Genomic DNA, 18,223 nt, shown 5'->3' on the forward strand with positions numbered 1-18,223 from the left:
TTTCATGTGGTCTAATTACCTCTCCAAAGACAGAAATAATCTACATTTCCTTTGTGACAAGCTTAAGATTTTTCTCAATAAAAGTGTCATTTTTTAAGATAAAAATCAACCTGGGGATGGGTTAAATGGGTGATGAGTATGAAGGAGGGCACTTGTTGTGATGAGCACTGGGTGTTGTATGTAAGTGATGAATCACTGAACTCTATTCCTGAAACCAATACTACACTGTATGTTAACTGACTGGAATTTATAACTTTTTAAAAGATTTTATTTATTTTATTTGTCAGAGAGAGAGAGAGAGAACACAAGCAGGGGGAGTGGCAGGCAGAGGGAGAAGCAGGCTCCCCGCTGAGCAAGGACTCCATTCCAGGTCCCTGGGATCATGGCTTGAGCCAAAGGCAGACACTTAACTGACTGAGCTACCCAGGCATCCCAATTAGCCAGAATTTAAATAAAAACTTGAAACTACAAAAAAATTAACCTAGACTATGGTCTTTCTTCAAATGTGTAAAACGTAACATTTAAATAGAAAACACAAAGCAATATGTGTATTTTCTAAAACATGCCTTTTCCCCCCTCCACTACACTAGTTATGGGAGCCAAAAAATAGGTCTCATGTCAGTAACACCCTACAGAGCATAAAAACTCATGAAGTTCCTGTTGAATAATCACAGGTAGGTTTATTAACAGAAAGATCAGGGTATAACTTAACAACTGCCACAAAAAGTAAAGTGCTATAAAGATAATTTCTATGAGTTGGGGTCTATGAGAGGCAAACCCATAGAGCAAGTATACCCAGGGGGTGTTCTTAGGATCAACACCTGTGCAGAACTGGAACGTACTTGAATGATGACAGCCATAGCTTAAAGTTCAGTAGGATTCTTATTATGTCCCCTGGTGAAGAAGTTTCCCCTAAGGAACTGTAACAGCTAAATCTGCAAAACACAGAGTTACAGGGATAGGATGCACGAATTCCCCAAACGGGTTTGATGTTAATTATGTCCTATCCACGGGCGCCTGGGTGGCTCAGTTGGTTAAGCGACTGCCTTCGGCTCAGGCCATGATCCCAGGGTCCTGGGAGCGAGCCCCGCATCGGGCTCCCTGCTCAGCAGGAAGCCTGCTTCTCCCTCTCCCACTCCCCCTGCTTGTGTTCCCTCTCTCACTGTCTCTCTCTCTCTCTCTATTAAATAAATAAAATCTTTAAAAAAAATAATTATGTCCTATCCTGCTTCCACTTCTTGCTTCCTGGAACCATGTATTCTACATATTATGGACCCAGCACAATATAAAGTTTATTGATTTAGCATGTCTACTGTATCCTGGAAGTTGGCATCCCAACCTCAGTGTATTATATGAAAGCTGGTATCTTGGCTGTACCTTCAACAGACTATCATTATATCATGTTGGTGGCATCTAGGGGAGGTGACAGAACCATTGGATCCCATGGTCATGTGCCACTGCTAAATTCTTTGTTGTGAAGTGGGTCCTTTGGTTTGATGCAATCATGTTTGTGGATCAAACATTCCGTAAGCCCTTAGATATTGATGTTGTTGGAGGCCCTGTATGTAAGAAAGGCAAATCCATACCTAGAATACATGTCTGTTCCTATTAGAACAAATCCCTGGCCCTTCCAGAATGGAAGGGGCCTAATATAGTCAACCTGCCACAAAGGTCTCCTTGAAGAATGGTGCCATATCAGTGGCTCAGCAATGAGCTCTGTTGGTGGCATATGGGACACTTGGCAGCATCAGTGGCTAGATCAGCCTTGGTCGGTGTGGCCATGCACAGCCTCCATCCCAGCCATTATGGCTACTCCTTCATGAATTTATTGTGCTAGCATTAGGGTGGCTGATGACAGAAGCTGACTGACATCTGCCCGAGTCATTTAGCTACCTGGTTGTTTAATGCTTCCTCTGTGATGGATGCTTTCTGATGGGCATTACCATCTGATACAAAGATTTTCACACTCTGCATCTTATCTTAAGCCATTCACATGCTTTACCCCAGACTTCTTAGTCCCCGGTATACAATATTTCTATTTTAGGCCCCTGACCAAAACACTCACCACTACCTATGAAAACTGTATATATTCTAATCTTAGGCTACTTCTCTTGCCACACAGCATAAATAACCAGGTACAGCACAAGTGAAATCATACAGTTTTTGTCTTTCTCTGTCTAACTTATTTCACCTAGCATAATACCCTTTAGATCCATCCATGTTGTTGCAAATGGCAAGATTTCTTCTTCTTCTTTTTTTTTTTTTAAGATTTATTTATTTTAGGGACACCTGGGTGGCTCAGTCGGTTAAATGTCTGCCTTCAGCTCAGGTCATGATCCCAGGGTCCTGGGATGGAGTCCCACATTAGTCTCCCTACTCAGCAGGGAGTCTGCTTCTCCTTCTCCCTCTGCCCCTGCTCACGCTCATCCCAAATAAATAAATCCCTTTAAAAAAAAGAAGAAGATTTATTTGAGAGAGAGAGCGAGCACGCACAAGTGGGGAAGGGGCAGAGGGAGAGGGAGAGAAAGAGAATTCCAAACAGACTCCGCACTGAGCACAGAGCCTGACATGGGGCTTGATCCGACAACCCTGAGGTCACGACCTGAGGCTGAAACCAAGTGTCAGACGCTCAACTGACTGAGCTGCCCAGGCGCCCCAAGATTTCATTCTTTTTTATAACTGAGTAATGTTCTAGTGCGCGCATCTGTGTGTGTGTGACTTGCCACTCCACTTGAGAAGGGTCGTCACTTTCTTCAAGCTTTTAAGAGCCATTTTAGCCGTGCATCAACACCCTCTCCTGGAGTTCTTGCCAGGGTGTTAAGGCTTGTACCCCAGGATAGTACTTCTATAATGATAAACGCTACTTGATCGTACTTTATGTTTTCCTTCGATCCCTTATTCTAGCACTCTTAGAATTAAGGTCCATAGACACTCTCCCAGCTGCTGAGGTACATGATGGCTGGGTTCTGCAGAACCTTCAGAGTGTATTACCCTTCTTTTTTGCAGGCCCGGTGTTTCCCTGTTCATTTTTATTGTAACTTTAATTACTGATCTCATGGCTAGGAGGGATGTTCGGGATAGACCCTGATGGACCATCCATGTGGTATTGAGGGCACACGCCTCTTCATCATCTTCAAGTCAGAGGAAAGCACTGGTTGTTAAGGAGTGGGCCTCTTCTTAAGTTCAGAAGGCTTGAGGGAATCCGGGGCATTGAGATCCCCGAATGTACCAATCTAGATGTCCTCTCTCAGGGTCCCATTTTTTCCGAATCAGGGCCCTGACTTTACAGAACAGACTTGGCTAGGTTGACAATTTAACGTTCTTGAACTCTGCTAGTCTTCAGATTACATCATGGGCCTAGTCCTCAGCTATGTCCACCTTCTACTGCAGAAGAGAGCTTCTTAATACAAGCATAACCATCTTAATTGTGCTTCACTTTCTTGCAATTTGCAGGTATTGTGTTTCTTAGAAATTGATTTGTGGCAACCTTGCATTGAACACATCTATCGGCGCCATTTTTTCAACAGTGTTTGCTCGCTTCATATCTCTGCGTCACATTTTAGTAATTCTCACAGTATTTCTAACTTTTTCATTATTATTATATTTGTTATGGGGATCTGGAAAAAGATGCCATCTAGGACCTCCATAGCTAGAGGAAAGTCAATGGCTGGCTTCAGAGCTTCACAGCACCAACTGATTCTCTTGCTAGGGGCTAATGCAGCTGGTGGTTTTAGGTTGAGGCCAGTGCTCATTCACCATTCCAAAAGTCCTAGGTCCATTAAGAATTATGTTTAACCCACTCTGCCTGTGCTCTATAAATGGAACAAAGCTTAGATGATAGTGCATCTGTTTACAACATGGTTTACTAAATATTTTAAGCTCACTGTTGAGACCTACTTCCTTAGAAAAAAAGATTTCAAAATGTTACTGCTCATTGACAACACACTGGGTCACCCAAGAGCTCTAATGGAATGAATGTACAAAGAGGTTAATGTTATTTTCATGCATCACACAACATCCATCCTGCAGACCTGGATCAAGGAGTCATTTAGACTTGAAAGTCTTGTTATTTAAACAACTATATTTCTTAAGGCTATCGCTGAAATAGATAGTGATCCTCTGATGAATTTGCACAAAGTAAATGGAAAACCTTCTGGAAAGGATCCGCCGTTCTAGATGCTATTAAGAACATTCGTGATTCGTGGGAAGTGGTCAAAATATCAACATGAAAAGGGATGTGGAAGAAGTTAGTACTGACCCTCATGGATGACTTCATGGGGTTTGACACTTCAGTGGAGGAAGTAACGGCAGACGTGGTGGAAACAGCAAGAGAACTAGAAGTGGAGCCTGGAGCTGGGGCTTCATGGCTGCAATCTCATGACCAAACTTGAACAGCTGAGTTGCTTCTTATGGATCAGCAAAGAAAGTAGTTTCTGGAAATGGAAACTAGTCCTGGTGAAGATGCTGTGAAGATGGTCGAAATGACAACAAAGGATTTGGAGTATTACATCTACTCAATTAAAGCAGGGGCAGGGCTTGAGAGGATGGACTCCAGTTTTGAAAGAAGTGGGTAAAATGCTATCAAACAGCATCACATGCTACAGAGACATCATCCATGAAAGGAAGAATCAATCAATGTGGCAAAATTGTCTTATTTTAAGAAATTTTTGCAGCCACCCCAACCTTGGAGCAAGCTGGTCGGTCAGCAGGCATCAACATCAAGGCAAGACACTTCACTAGCTAAAAGATTATAATTCTCTGAAAGAGGATGGTTAGCATTTTTTAGCAATGAAGCATTTTTATTTAAGATTTTATTTATTTGGGCGCCTGGGTGGCTCAGTTGGTTAAGCGACTGCCTTCGGCTCAGGTCATGATCCTGGAGTCCCAGGATCGGTCCCGCATCGGGCTCCCTGCTCAGTGGGGAGTCTGCTTCTCCCTTTGACCCTCCCCCCTCTCATGCTCTATCTCATTCTCTCTCTCAAATAAATAAAATCTTAAAAAAAAAGATTTTATTCATTCATTTAACTGAGAGACACAGCGAGAGAGGGAACACAAGCAGGGGGAGCAGGAGAGGGAGAAGCAGGCTCCCCCAGAGCAGGGAGCCCGATGCAGGGCTCAATTCCAGGACCCTGGTATCACGACCCGAGCCAAAGGCAGATGCTTAACGACTGAGCCACCCACGCGCCCCAGCAATAAAGTATTTTTAAATTAAGGTATGTACACTGTTTTTGTAGACACAATGCTATAGCATCCTTAATAGACTACGGTATAGTTAAACATAACTCTTATATGGAATGGGAAACCAAAAAATTCATTTGACTCACTTTATTGGACTATTCACTTTATGGTAGTGGTCTGGAACCGACCTGCGGGGTCTCTGAGGCGTGCTAAAAGCTGCGGGGGGGGGGGCAGGGGAAGCCATTTTTCACAGTTAGCCTTTAATTCATCATCCTTGATTTTTCATTGTCTCTTTTAAAAGTATTCATTGCTTCCAGCAATAGCCATCCAATACTATTGTCTTTATAATTCTACTTTCTCACATTTCTCAATGCCTCATACACTACACCCTGGTGCCTTTTCTCACACTGGTATACCATCCCAGTCCATCAGCTGAAAATGTCAACAATTGTAATCCTGTCTTGTGACTGTGCTGCATCTATGGCCGGGGATGGGGTCCAGCTCATTTGCCAGCTAGGAAGCAGGGGATCTATCTCCATATTTATTTGACAGAGAGAGAGAGAGAGAGTGCACGCACAAGAAGGGGGAGTGGCAGCGGGAGAGGGAGAAGCAGACTCCCCACTGAGCCCAGAACCCAAGTAAGGCTCAATCCCAGGACCCTGAGATCATGACCTGAGCTGAAGGCAAACGCTTAACTGACTGAGCCACCCCAGTGCCCCCCAAATTCCATTATCGCATCTGCTTTCTGCCCCTCCTAGCACCCACTGTCACAGGATGGATTCTCCATGGAGCCATGCAGAAAGTTTCTAAGGGACCTCTCTCAGGATAGATACCTGGAAGGGGAATGGAAGGAAGCAAGACTAAGTAAAGGAAGAAACTGCACTGCAAAGCAGTCCCAAGGAGGTGTTGGCTGACCTCCCAGGGAGCTCAAAATCTGCGATGGCCCTCCTGAATTACCCCAAGTTCAGGGGAAGCGCCCGGCATTCATATGTCCACACCAACCAGTCATTAGATGCAGGCTGCCCTGGGAAAGGGTGTAGCCTTGGACAAGGTGGCTCTTTTCAGCAGAGATTGATTTGAGTAAGTCCTCAGTGCTGAAGAGGTGATCTGGACAGTGCAAAACAGGATTCATGACAATGATGCTGACAAGCTTTTCAGAACTCAGGGGAACCCAGATGGGAAAAGCCCTCAAGAAGAGGAAGTGCTTGGGCCAGAATAAGCTTCTTGCTCTTCCATAATTGTTTTCTTGATTTGCTAGTGAATAAGATTTGATTTTAGCTACAAAATTTGCTCTGTAAAATAATCTTACAGATATTGTTGATAAGACTTCTAGAAACATCGGAACAAAAATAATTATTTCCTGAGTTTCGAACAAGAGATCCCAGACAGCGTAACCCATTGATTATAGTTCTGCTTTAATAGAGTAAGATTTGAAAATACACAGATATCCAGGAAAAAAAGTAAAGCAGTATGAAGTATTGAGAGCATAATTGTGCTTTAATTTGGGTCTTCAGTTTCTAATTGTAACAGCAATCATACTTCTCAACAAACAATGTCCACCAGCTCTGCAAACACATCCAATGGCAATATTAGAGCAATACACTTTACACTGGACTTGTCAAATACCCACTCTAAATTCACCATGTGTTTCATCTGGGTTTTTCATTAGAAAAGAGGCATATCTATAATTCACAATCAGAGTCAGGTTTCTGAAGACGTAGGTATGAAATATTGCCTGTCAATTTGCTTCTCAAACTGAATTTAAAAAAAAAAACAGTATAATTTATTCTTTAAAGCAATTTTATAGACATGGGTGGTCCAATTAATTTCATAGTGACGTTGGTTGAATATGATACAAAGGAAATACAGGTATCTTCCAGGACAATAGGATAAAGGAAGCTTTCAGAATTCATGAGGAAAAAAAGGTGATAAAACCTAAACTTCTTTTTCAGATGTTTTAAAATTTCTATAAAACCTTTTGTTCTAAAATTAATCACTTAACTATGGTACATAAAATATATTGAATGCATTGCCTGACATCAAGATGGAAAACCCTCTCTTTCACATAATAAAGTCCCCTTCCGGTCCATCTTCAACCAAGTCCTGGTTGTCTGATGGCAGATTTATCTTGAGAGGCCTAAATTTGTAATAAAACGCACTGCTTTCATCTACTGGTTGGTATTCCTGTTCAATTTCAGTTAAGAAGCCACTTCCAGAGCCACTTCCAGATCCTGATCCAGAGCCAGATCCAAAATAGTCCTCCGAAAGAGGGAAGACATCATTCAAGTTCTGGGATCTTGTCATTCTGAAGTAAGACAGAAAAATGAAAGGGGAAAAAAAAAAAACAGTAAAGTTTGAGACGTAAGGAAGATAATCATAATAAATTTTTTAAGATAGAAAATTAATGCAGCTACCCGGTTGCTCAAATTAAAAGTTAAAAGTTTCCCAGTTATTCAATGCTTTAAAACAAAAAACAAATCAGACCTTTCTACATGTTTGCCTATACTTGTTGTTCTTAACTCATTGCATTTATCAGTCAACATCTATGCATTGCAGATTCATAATAAACAGTGCTACTTTTCTTATCACTAGCATAGTAATCCTATATTTGGTAAATTTACTTAAGGGGTCATTTTTTTTTTAAGATGCCTTTCCCATTTTCTTCCATTAAAGAAAGGACAAACAAGTGTAAGTTAACCTAGATAGGTGACATTGTTTTCTGATTTAAAATTTCTACAAAACTTCTGATAATTCACAGTGCTTCAACAAAACTCATTCTTAAGAAATTCTTTGTAACAAGTTAAGCATTATGTTTACCACAATTAACTAATTCAATTTCCTCTCATAAAGTAAGTGCATTCATTCAGCCGGGTTCAGTTTGGTGGTTAGAAGTCCACTCAGCACCAAAGACCAGAGCCATGGTGTTACCCCTCAGTGGTAGAACAAGGCAACTAAGTATCAGAGACAAAAATTTAGTTTCATAGTCTGTGGGTCATTTTTTTCCATGAAAATAATGAACCACGGGCCATATAACAGATTAGAGCTTCATTCATGCGTGCATTCAGTAAATACTTAACATCTGATCCCTGTTCTAAGTGCCTGGGATAGAATGGGAACTGACAGATGAGGTCCCTGCTCAAGAAATTTATAAACTGTTGGGGAAGACAGACAATGAAAAGTGAGTAAATCAGGAAAACATGAGGCGGTGCTAAATGCCATGCAGAGAAGTAAAATAGACTAATGTAATAGAGGGTGACCAGGGGGTTAGGTTTAGACTGTGAGGTCAGGGAAAAGGGATCAGAGCTGGAAACACAGATTGGTAGTTCCATATGCATGCATACACAACAGAAACCATAAAAAGGACGAGGTCACCTAAAAAAAGCATGCAGATAGAGAAGAGGCCCTGGACAGAACCAGGGCCTCACCAACATATTAAATATTGAACGGAGGAGAAAGAACAATCAGGGAAATAGAAGAGAATTCCAGATAAGGTGGGACCATGGAAGCCCAGAGAAGAAAGCATTTCAAAGCGGGGGTGGGGGGTGGGGGGGCGGTCAACTGTTTTTGAAGGTAACTAAGAAGTTGAGTAAGGAGAGAAGCAAAGAAGTAAACAGTGGATGTGTTAAGCAGGAGTGATTGTGACCTTAAAAAGGACTCTGAGTGGAAGGCGGGAACGGAAGTTCAAACAGAAGGGGTAGAGGGGTGGGGAAGACAGGAAGCATCCCTTTCAGTAAGTGTTCCTTTGAAAAGGAGCGGAGAACAGGGCAAGGGCTGGAAAGGATGCAGAGTCAAAGAAGAGATTTTACCCAACTGTACGAGACGCTAGAGAATGTCTGCACACCGATGGGAAGAAGATACTGGGCTCAGAGGAGTAATTGCAGAACTGACATCTAGAGAAGTGAAGCCAACTAGGGGAGAGCGAGGACCCCGAGATGAGCGACAGTAAGGAAATACCTCTCTCTCTGGGCTAGAGGGGCAACGGAAGAAGGTGGTGTTACCTGAGGCCAGCATCTGGTGGGAGCTGAAGCCATGGATGAGAGACGGCCCTGCCAGAGGCACCACCCAAGGCAGGACTTGACAGGAAACATCCTGGTCTCTCCCTGCCTCCCATGCTCCCCCCATCTCCCTCCTGTGCCTTCCATTGGCCAAACTCAGCCACAGACCTGGGAGCCTGAGAAAGGCAGACCATGGGATGAGCCCAATACAGAGCAAGAAGGGAAAAGAAAGATGGATAGGAGGGCAAATGAGTCCAGGACCGATACAAGAGCAGGGACTGTTCATTCATAAGGGACAGGAATGGGAGAGTAAGAAGAAAACTTGCCCGCCTGAGAAAAGGGGGGAGATCAAAGAGATTTAAAAGAAGAAATGGTGTAAAATAGTTGTTTTGGAGAACTTGGGTTATTCCTCTAACATTTTAGATTTAAATGAATTACTATGGAAATCCATGAGTTAAAATCATGGAGGATGCTATAAAATCCGTTTCAGGCTAGAAGCAGAAGACAGGAGCAGGATGGCAGGGTGGCATTTTGAAGGTGGTGAGGACATCATCTCATGCAGTGAGTGCCAGGGATGAAGAGAGTCACCGGGACCCTCAGAGGGATGCTGGCCTTACCTGGTGTGGGCATGATGATTTACCCCGGCTTCGAGGAGAGTGATTTCCTAGGTTTAATCTTCTAAGTCTAAGGATTAATCCTTTTAAGATAATCCTTTTCATAATACAGTTTTGCTGCACGTTATATAACTTTGATATTCATTGAAATAATTGATTCTAAGACAATTCCATTTCGGTTACTTATGAATTCCTGTTCGATCTTTTTTGCAAGTTTAAAGCAGGTTTGATTTGATCAAGAAGAGGTTTGGCTTTCTCTTTGACAAGTCATGGCCATTTATTCTTCCTTTCCCTAATTTCTTTTTTTTTAATCACTACCATCTAATCTCAGAACATTTTTATCACCTCTCAAAAGTCCTGTACGTGTACTCCCCACTCTATTCCTCTCTCTCCTCCAGCCCCCAGTGACCACTCCTCTATTTCCCACCTCTATGAACATTTCATATTGATAGAATCATGCAATATATGTGGCTTTTTGTGTCTGGTTTCTTTCACTTTGCATAATGTTCTTGGAATTCATCCATGTGATAGCATGTATCAGTACTCTGTTCTTTCTTTTGGCCAAATAATAGTCCACTTTAGGGAAATACTATGTTTTGTTCATCCATTCAGTTGACAGACTCCTACTGGATTTCAATGTATAATATGCTCTACTTACATAAGTAGAATAATGTACAATCATTTCCAATACTTGTTGGTGAAAAGTACTCAATTTTTATCTCTGCCCCCACAAAAAGACCTTGCAAAAGTATAGATGAATCATGCATTCTTGCACATCTCCTATGCCAGTAAACACAGTACTGTTTTACCATGCCCTGTGCAGTGAAAACCAAACCATCAAGGCAAGATACTGAAGAAACACACTCTGGACAACACTCCCATCTCCAAGCCAAGATCGCAACAGAGGTTGGTGAAAGTAAAATCAGAGAAAGTTCACTTACGAAGAAGGATCGGTCCTCGGAGGAAGGATTCTGTTGGATTCCCCTGGGAGTAAGTTAAACATTGGTCCCTTTTCATCAATGCAGTTTGCAGAATTACTGTCAGGACTGCAGCGGACCCACTGGTACCTGGCTCTCCGCACAGGAAAACCTGCCCAAACAAGGAACCCACGTGGTTAATACGTATCTCTTACACTGCTTCTAATCACCCTGTCCCTAAGAAATTTTTGATCCAGTTGATTCTAAATTTTGCAGAAGGTGTGGGCAGGTTTTATGACCATAAATATAACAGGAGTACCCACTGTGTGCCAGCCTTTTATATACATTGTCTTCACAATAACCCTAAAAAGTAGCCCAGAGTTGAAGGTTAGAATAGGTTTTGGCAATCAGCTGCCTGGAGTAACGTCCCAGCTCTGCTACTGGTGAGCTGTGAAACCTTCACTTCTCTAAAAAAATAAGTAAACAAATCTAAAAAAGAGAAGAATGAGGAGGCTCTCTGGATACTGATATAGATTCTCCAGGGTTGATTATTAAGTTAAAAAAAGTAAGGAACAGGGGCGCCTGGGTGGCTCAGTTGTTAGGCATCTGCCTTCAGCTCAGGACACGATCCCAGGGTCCTGGGATCGAGCCCTGCATCGGGCTCCCTGCTCCGTGGGAAGCCTGCTTCTTCCTCTCCCACTCCCCCTGCTTGTGTTCCCTCTCTCTCGCTGTGTCTCTCTCTGTCAAATAAATAAATAAAATCTTTAAAAATAAAAAGGAACACTGTGCATTGTGTTAATATGTGTGTTTGTTTTTAAAACTATATTTACATGTATGTTTACATATATGTACCTTGAACCTCTGAACAGATACAAAACAAACTGCCTCTGTGAGGGAATTGGTAGGCAGAAGACAGTGGAAGGAAGGACATATCCTTTGAAGCTTGATTTATTTATTTTTGCAAGAGAAAGAGAGAGAGAGAGGGAAAATGAGTGGGGGAAGGGCAGAGGGAGAAGCAGACACCCCCCCCCCCACCGCTGGTCTGGGACAGCCAATCGTCCAAAATGGATTAGTTCTGTCGCTGCCTGGAGACTGGAGGTAAGGTAGCAAGATAATATCCAATGTTTGCCCCTTACCAGCTGTGTGTCCTTGACCAACCTACTTAATCTCCCTGTACCTCAATTTCTTCACTCATAAAATGGGGACAGTAATAGAACTAATAATGAGATATAAATGCTAGGTTCTTAGAATAATACCTGGCACCATGATAGGAGTTCTTTAAATGCTAGTTTCTATGATGAGCAGGAAGACCACAATGACCAATTGGACAGAGATCAGAATTTAAATACTCATTCTACCATTTAGTACCTGATTCTCAATTTCTCATCTTTCAAAGATGAATAATAGTGTCCCCTTTGGGGGACACTATTCCAGTTCAAATGAAATAAAAGTATGTAAAACACCTAGCACAAATCTTTGCGCAGGGTATTTAATATGTTTTATTTTTCTTTCTCCTTCTCTGATTCTTTCCTGAAGCAGCCTAAGTTTGGCATCTGGTTGCTGCATAGAAGCCCTGTATTGTAGGTGGGATAGAAATCCAGCATCTCCAGCAGAGGGCGACAGCTTCACACTCCGTGCTGGCCAGAACAGTGCAGTCCAATAGCGTAGGACAACCACACAGGGAATTTTCAACGTTCTAGCAGCCATACGTTTAAAAAGTAAAAAGAGACAAGTGAGACTAATATCATCACATTTTACTTAGCCAATGTGTTCAGATATTGCCACTTAACATATAAACAATATAAAAGTTATTAATGACTATTTTACATTTTTCTTTTCACGCAAGTCTCCAAATTTGGTGTATATTTTGCACCTACAGCACACGTCAGTTTGGACTTGCCACATTTCAAGTGCTCAGTGGCTATCGTTTTGGACAGAGTAGATCTAAGCATTCTCCTTTACCTGCAACTGATGTGCTGAACATCAAACTGAGGTAATATTTGCAAGGATAGGAAGTTAAACAGAAAAGTAAAACTAAAACTTTATGAGGAAGCATCCAGGTGAAAGACCGTATCTTTTCACCCGCGTAACAAATACAACTTTGGCAAATTAGTGAAAACAAAATACAAAATTCCCCTCTAGAATTCAGAATCTCAGCTTTTGAAACTTATTAGAGAGGGACTTTTTGGGGACCCTGGCTGGTTCAGTCGGGGGAGCATGAGACTCTTGATCTCAGGGTTGTAAGTTCAAGCTCCACGTTGGGTATAGAGATGACTTAAAAATAAAATCTTTTTTTTTTTTAAAGAGGGGCTTCTTTGGGGGGGAATGGACTATGGTGATAGTTGCACAGACCTGTGAATATACTTTAAAAAAACATTGAATTGTACACTTATTTTTTTAAAGAATTTATGTATTTATTTGAGAGGAAGAGAGAGTGAGTGAGCAAGAGAGAGAAAGAGAGCACAAGCCAGGGGAAGAGGCAGAGGAAGAAGCAGACTCCCACTGACCAAGGAGCCTGATGCAGGATTCGATCCCAGGACCCTGGGATCATGACCTGAGCCGAAGGCAGACGCTTAACTGACTGAGCCACCCAGGCGCCCCTGAACTGTACATTTTAAATGGATGAAATGTATGGTTTGCGAAGGCTATTTCAATAAAGCTGTTTAAAAACTTGTAGAAGTCCCCCCCCGCCAAAAAAAAAAAAAAAAAGTTTATCTAATTTGGGTCTGATCATTTTCAGTCGGCTTTAAAATAAAGAACATGGTTACAGACTCAAAGTTCCTGACGTATCTGTTGCAGGGTGTTGGCAGGATGTGAATTCAACAGTCTCAGCCCCTGCTGTTGTGGAACTACCTTGACTCTATCTTGCTTGGTCTTATGATTACTGTAATTGAAAATAAAAAGAAAAGGGGGAATGCTAGTGGACACAAAGGTTATCTTCCTCAAAATTCCCACCTGCTGGATCTGCTGGCTAACTTTGTGGTGGATTTCAGGGAAAAGAATGGGTTTTTTTTTTTTGTTAAGATTTTATTTATTTATTCATGAGAGACAGAGAGAGAGAGAGAGGCAGAGGGAGAAGCAGGCTCCCCAAGGAGCAGGGAGCCCGATGCGGGACTCGATCCCAGGACCCCGGGATCATGACCCGAGCCGAAGGCAGACGCCCAACCATCTGAGCCCCCCAGGCGCCCAAGAATGGTTTTTATTCAGAATCTTTTTCCTCACTGCCCCCCACCACACACACAGAGTCACTAGTCCTGCTTTACCAAAATGTTTTTTCTATGAATGAACATTACTCCTGTCATTCCTCTGCATCTTTTTAAAAAAATATTTTCACTTTTTATTTTATTAAAGTAGGCTCCATGGCCAAAACGGAGCTCGAACTCACAGCCGTGAGATCAAGAGTCGCAGGCTCTACCAACTGAGCCAGTCAGGTGCTCCTATCTGCATCTTTTTACATTGTAATACCAAATTTTCCCCAATAGCATCACAATGTACCAATTTGCTATTCTTAATGGAGATTTGCTGCAGGTGTATTACAGAAACTGAAGCAGAAAATGCCATGCGGCAGGGGGAAGGGGGATGCGGGGGGTATAAAAAAAGACCATTTTATTCATTGTTTTGGTAGCATTGAAACAGACATCCCTAAGTTGGAGTTGCTTCCTACTGGACAATCAATTCCACAAGAGAGACAACCCTTGCATGGTTTGACAAGCTATAAATGTTCCAAGTTTACTTTCAATTTCTCCCTCTCCCTCAATTCAGTGGTAAACTTTATAGCAAGTTTACTACAGTCAAAGCAAGGTTTTTTGTTTTAAATAAAGAAAATCTCAGGGTGCATGGCAGTCAGTAGAGCATGTGACTCTTGATATAGAGGCCATAAGTTCAAGTCCCACGTTGGGTGTAGTGATTACTTAAAAGTAAAATCCTTAAAGGGGCGCCTGAGTGGCTCAGTTGCTTAAGTGTTGACTCTTGTTCTCAGCTCAGGTCTTGATCTTAGTCATGAGTTCAAGCCCCTTGTTGGGTTCCCAGTGGGCATGGAGCCTACTTAAGAAAAACATATTTAAAAAGAGAGGGAGGAAGGAAGGAAGAAAGAAAAAAATCTCTAATCCACCTAGGAGACAGCCGAGCTGCAACAGAAAGTTAACTCTGACCTTGAAATCAGATGACCCCTTGTGGCATTAATTAGTTGTCACGGGCCTAAAGCAAGTCTCAAATATTTTGCAAGAGGTTGATCTAAAGAGCAAATGAGATGGTGAATACAAGATCAGTTTTCTCCTCTATAAATTGGTGTTAATTCCTCCTCACAGGGAATGTGATGATCATTTATGACAGCATGGAAATGAAATCACTTTACAATCAAACAGCAGCACACATGGCTGGAATCAATATCTACTCTAATCTAGGGAGTGTGGAGTGAACACACTATCTGGCCACACCTGCTCATGGATCTTCCATTTTCTCTCTTTATGGGTGTCTTTAAAAAAAGAGAGGTAATAAAAGAGTTTAGGATTCACAGACCTTATCAATAATCAATAATCCCCTGGCGCTCTACATTAAATCAAAAGCCCCCTGTGCTCTCCAGGATCTCCCACGCATTGCCAAATTTCCCATCCTTTGCCCCTGATAGACAGGATTTTACATCATGTTTTTACTTGGGTTTGACTTAACGTAACTGATATGGGCTGAATTGTGTCCCCTCAATTTGTATGTTGAAGTCCTAACTCTCAATATCTCAGAATGCGATTGTATTTGGAGACAGGGCCTTCAAAGAGGTAATTAGGGTAAAATGAGTTCATATGGACGAGCCCTAATCCAATATGGCTGGTGTCCTTAGAAGAAGAAGAGATCAAGACACAGACACACACACAGAGGAAGGACCTTGTGAAGACAGAGGGAAGATGGGCTTCTCCAAGCCAAGGAGAGAGGCTTCAGAATGAAACCAGCCCCACTGACATCTTGACCTTGGACTTCCAGCCTCCAGAACTGTGAGAAAATATATTTCTGTTAAGCCACACCAGTCTGGGTACTGTGCAGCCTCAGTAAACTAACACAGTAACCTAAGATGTTTTGAATATGTTCAGTAAGGACAAGCCAAAAGCCTGGTTTGAGCAGTTTGGTCAAACCAATGGTTTAAGTAAACATTTTTTAAAAGATGGGGAAAGAATGCTATCCAATCATACTGGCATCACATGGAGGAGGTAAGGGAACCAGCGCCGAGGCTCTTGCATGGCTGCCTGGAGATGCTGTCACACACGCCGTGGGTGGGTATCCATTTCCCTTATCAGTCTGATGTGCGCACAAACCCGTAATTCCAACACCAAGGGCACTTCTCCTTTGGAAATACCCTCATTTTTCAGTTCATTCATTCTATCTTTTTTGGTTCCTTTTCCAACAAAGAGCTAAACTTACCAGGTAATGATATAAATGCTAGTGCTTTATGTGATTTCATAATGGTTTCTTCACTTCTTTCTAATGAATACCAACTACGTAAGGAATGTTTTTGGTTTTTTAAAGGTTGTATTTATTTATTTATTTATTCAAGAAAGAGAGCATGAGCAGGGGCAGAGGGAGAGGGAGAAGCAGACTCCCCACTGAGCAGGGAGCCTGATGTGGGGCTCGATCCCGGGTCCCCACGGTCCCCGGGGAGCCACCCAGGCACCCAGGAACATTTCTGTTTCAGTTCTAGTTTTACCTACTGAATCTTAGTGGGGAATGTGATATTTCAGGGAAATCTTGAATACGTAAAGACTGACTTAGCTCTGGCAGTGGTGGACCCCCACCAACTGGTCACTCACTCAAGTTTGTGCTACAAATATAGACCTCATTACTCTGGATCTTGTCAGAACACATTAGGGAATTATTTCATCAAGCTCAAGATTTTCCCTAAAAGACCCAGGACAGTTTCTTAAAATCAATACAGTTTTATACTTCAAAAAATACATAGATTATTTAAAAAATTAAAAATACATAGATTAGTAAAAAGCTTCAGCAACATTAACATAATGAATGTATCTGACTTTATCTGTACAATTTCATTTCCACCAGAAGTAAAAACAAGACAACTAGAAGTCACTTCGAAGAAACAAATCCAGGACATGTGTGTCACTGTAAGTCAATGTTTCCTGTACAAATTGGGGGAACTTAAATAATTTTCTACTATAAATTCTCCCGTCTATTTATCAGGCCATAACCTTCTGCCTTATTTAGACATGATCTCTTATTTACCAAAGGAGAAAAATTGTATTTTTCTTACAAACTGATCATTTCTGTTGTCTTAGTCATAAAATTTTAAGTTGTTTCAGTCTGACTAACCAACCCTAAATGATAGAGAGATCTAAGAAGAAATTTCCAAAGGTAATGTGACTCTGAGCAACAGCACAAATACTAAAATTCTCTGGTCTGTCATTAAACTGAGAGGGTTTGTACTATGTCTAACCATAATTGAATTTTCACTAAGAATGAAATTTTTTTTAAAAAAAGGAAAAATACACAGATTTACTCTGATTTTTAAAATATATCATTTTCCACTGTTAGAATAATTATGATACTACCATAATATATTAAAACTTGGGACTGATATAAACCCTGGGACCTCCAAAACTCAACGGTGCCATCTCCTCCAAAAGACACATGGGTCATGTTCTATATTCCTTTCTGGAGTTTGTTGTTGTTTTTTTAATTTTTTTTATTTAAAATTCAATTTAATTAACCTACAGTGTATTATTAATTCCAGAGGTAGAATTTAGGGACTCATCAGTTGACCTTTCTTGAGTTTTTAAAAGTTTATAAACTATACCTTTTCATCCAAAAATAAAATAGCACATTTCAACCATGGTGAGTGTTTACGAGGCCACACCTGCCTCAGAGTTTCATTTTTTTTGATACCAAACTTAATCAAACTCACATTAAAGAGTTCAGCCCCCCCAAATCCTTTCTCTTTGCCTGCTGTCCCACGATATAATACATTCTGTACCTTAAAGTGAATATAATCATTTGTGTGGACCCCGGGGCTTGCAAAGATTATGGAGGGGGGTGGGGATGAGATTCCTGGGTCTTACCTTGAACTGAAGAATCCAAAACCAGGAGGAGGGCAAGAGCCAGGACAAGCCTACTGCCCTGTTGGAGTAGCTGCATGGTGACCAGCTCGCTTCAGTTCTGCTGCCTGCACACCGATCTCACGATTAGGAAATGTAGCAGGGTGCACTCTGTCCCTTTTAGAAAAAGTTCCAAACCCTCAAACCCTGCCCAGAACCCACGTCACAATTTCCTGAACAAATAGAAAGAGATCCACATCAAAACCCAGAAAGATTAAAAAAAAAAAAAAAAAGAAGAAGAAGAAGACGACAGCAAAAGCACTATTCATACCCATTATGAAACTGCACTGGACTCTCCCCGGGTCTGCTTTTTCAAAAAGTTTTGTTGTTTGCCACTTGCTTGTTCGTAATTTTTTCCCACTAAAACAGTAGCATCAGCATTCAGGACAGTCTGTTTTTCCTTTCTTCACTGAACAACCTAAACA

General features: G+C 41.6%; 1 protein-coding gene across 1 annotated transcript; it reads right to left on the reverse strand.

The window, feature by feature from the left end:
• Positions 1-6,576: 6,576 nt before the first annotated feature.
• SRGN (serglycin) lies at positions 6,577-17,918 on the reverse strand. Its single transcript, XM_025850172.2, has 3 exons — positions 17,763-17,918; positions 10,729-10,876; positions 6,577-7,483 (listed from the first exon to the last, which is right to left on the reverse strand). Exons 1-3 carry the CDS (start codon positions 17,836-17,838, stop codon positions 7,240-7,242), a joined length of 468 nt encoding a protein of 155 aa, XP_025705957.1. The 5' UTR covers positions 17,839-17,918; the 3' UTR covers positions 6,577-7,239.
• Between the last annotated feature and the right edge of the window lie 305 nt (positions 17,919-18,223).

Source organism: Callorhinus ursinus, unplaced genomic scaffold, assembly GCF_003265705.2.
Source record: "Callorhinus ursinus isolate GAN/ISIS: 27379988/994484 unplaced genomic scaffold, GSC_fseal_2.0 scaffold31, whole genome shotgun sequence".
In the NCBI taxonomy this organism is placed as follows: Eukaryota; Metazoa; Chordata; class Mammalia; order Carnivora; family Otariidae; genus Callorhinus; species Callorhinus ursinus.

Bases quoted from the DNA above. Each gene is read 5' to 3' on its own strand.
- SRGN (XM_025850172.2), bottom strand. From the start codon at position 17,838: ATGCAGCTACTCCAACAGGGCAGTAGGCTTGTCCTGGCTCTTGCCCTC. The intron at 10,877-17,762 runs GTAAGACCCAGG...TTGTTTGGGCAG, and splicing joins TTTGGATTCTTCAGTTCAAG to GTTTTCCTGTGCGGAGAGCC. The intron at 7,484-10,728 runs GTAAGTGAACTT...GTCTTACTTCAG, and splicing joins CCGAGGACCGATCCTTCTTC to AATGACAAGATCCCAGAACT.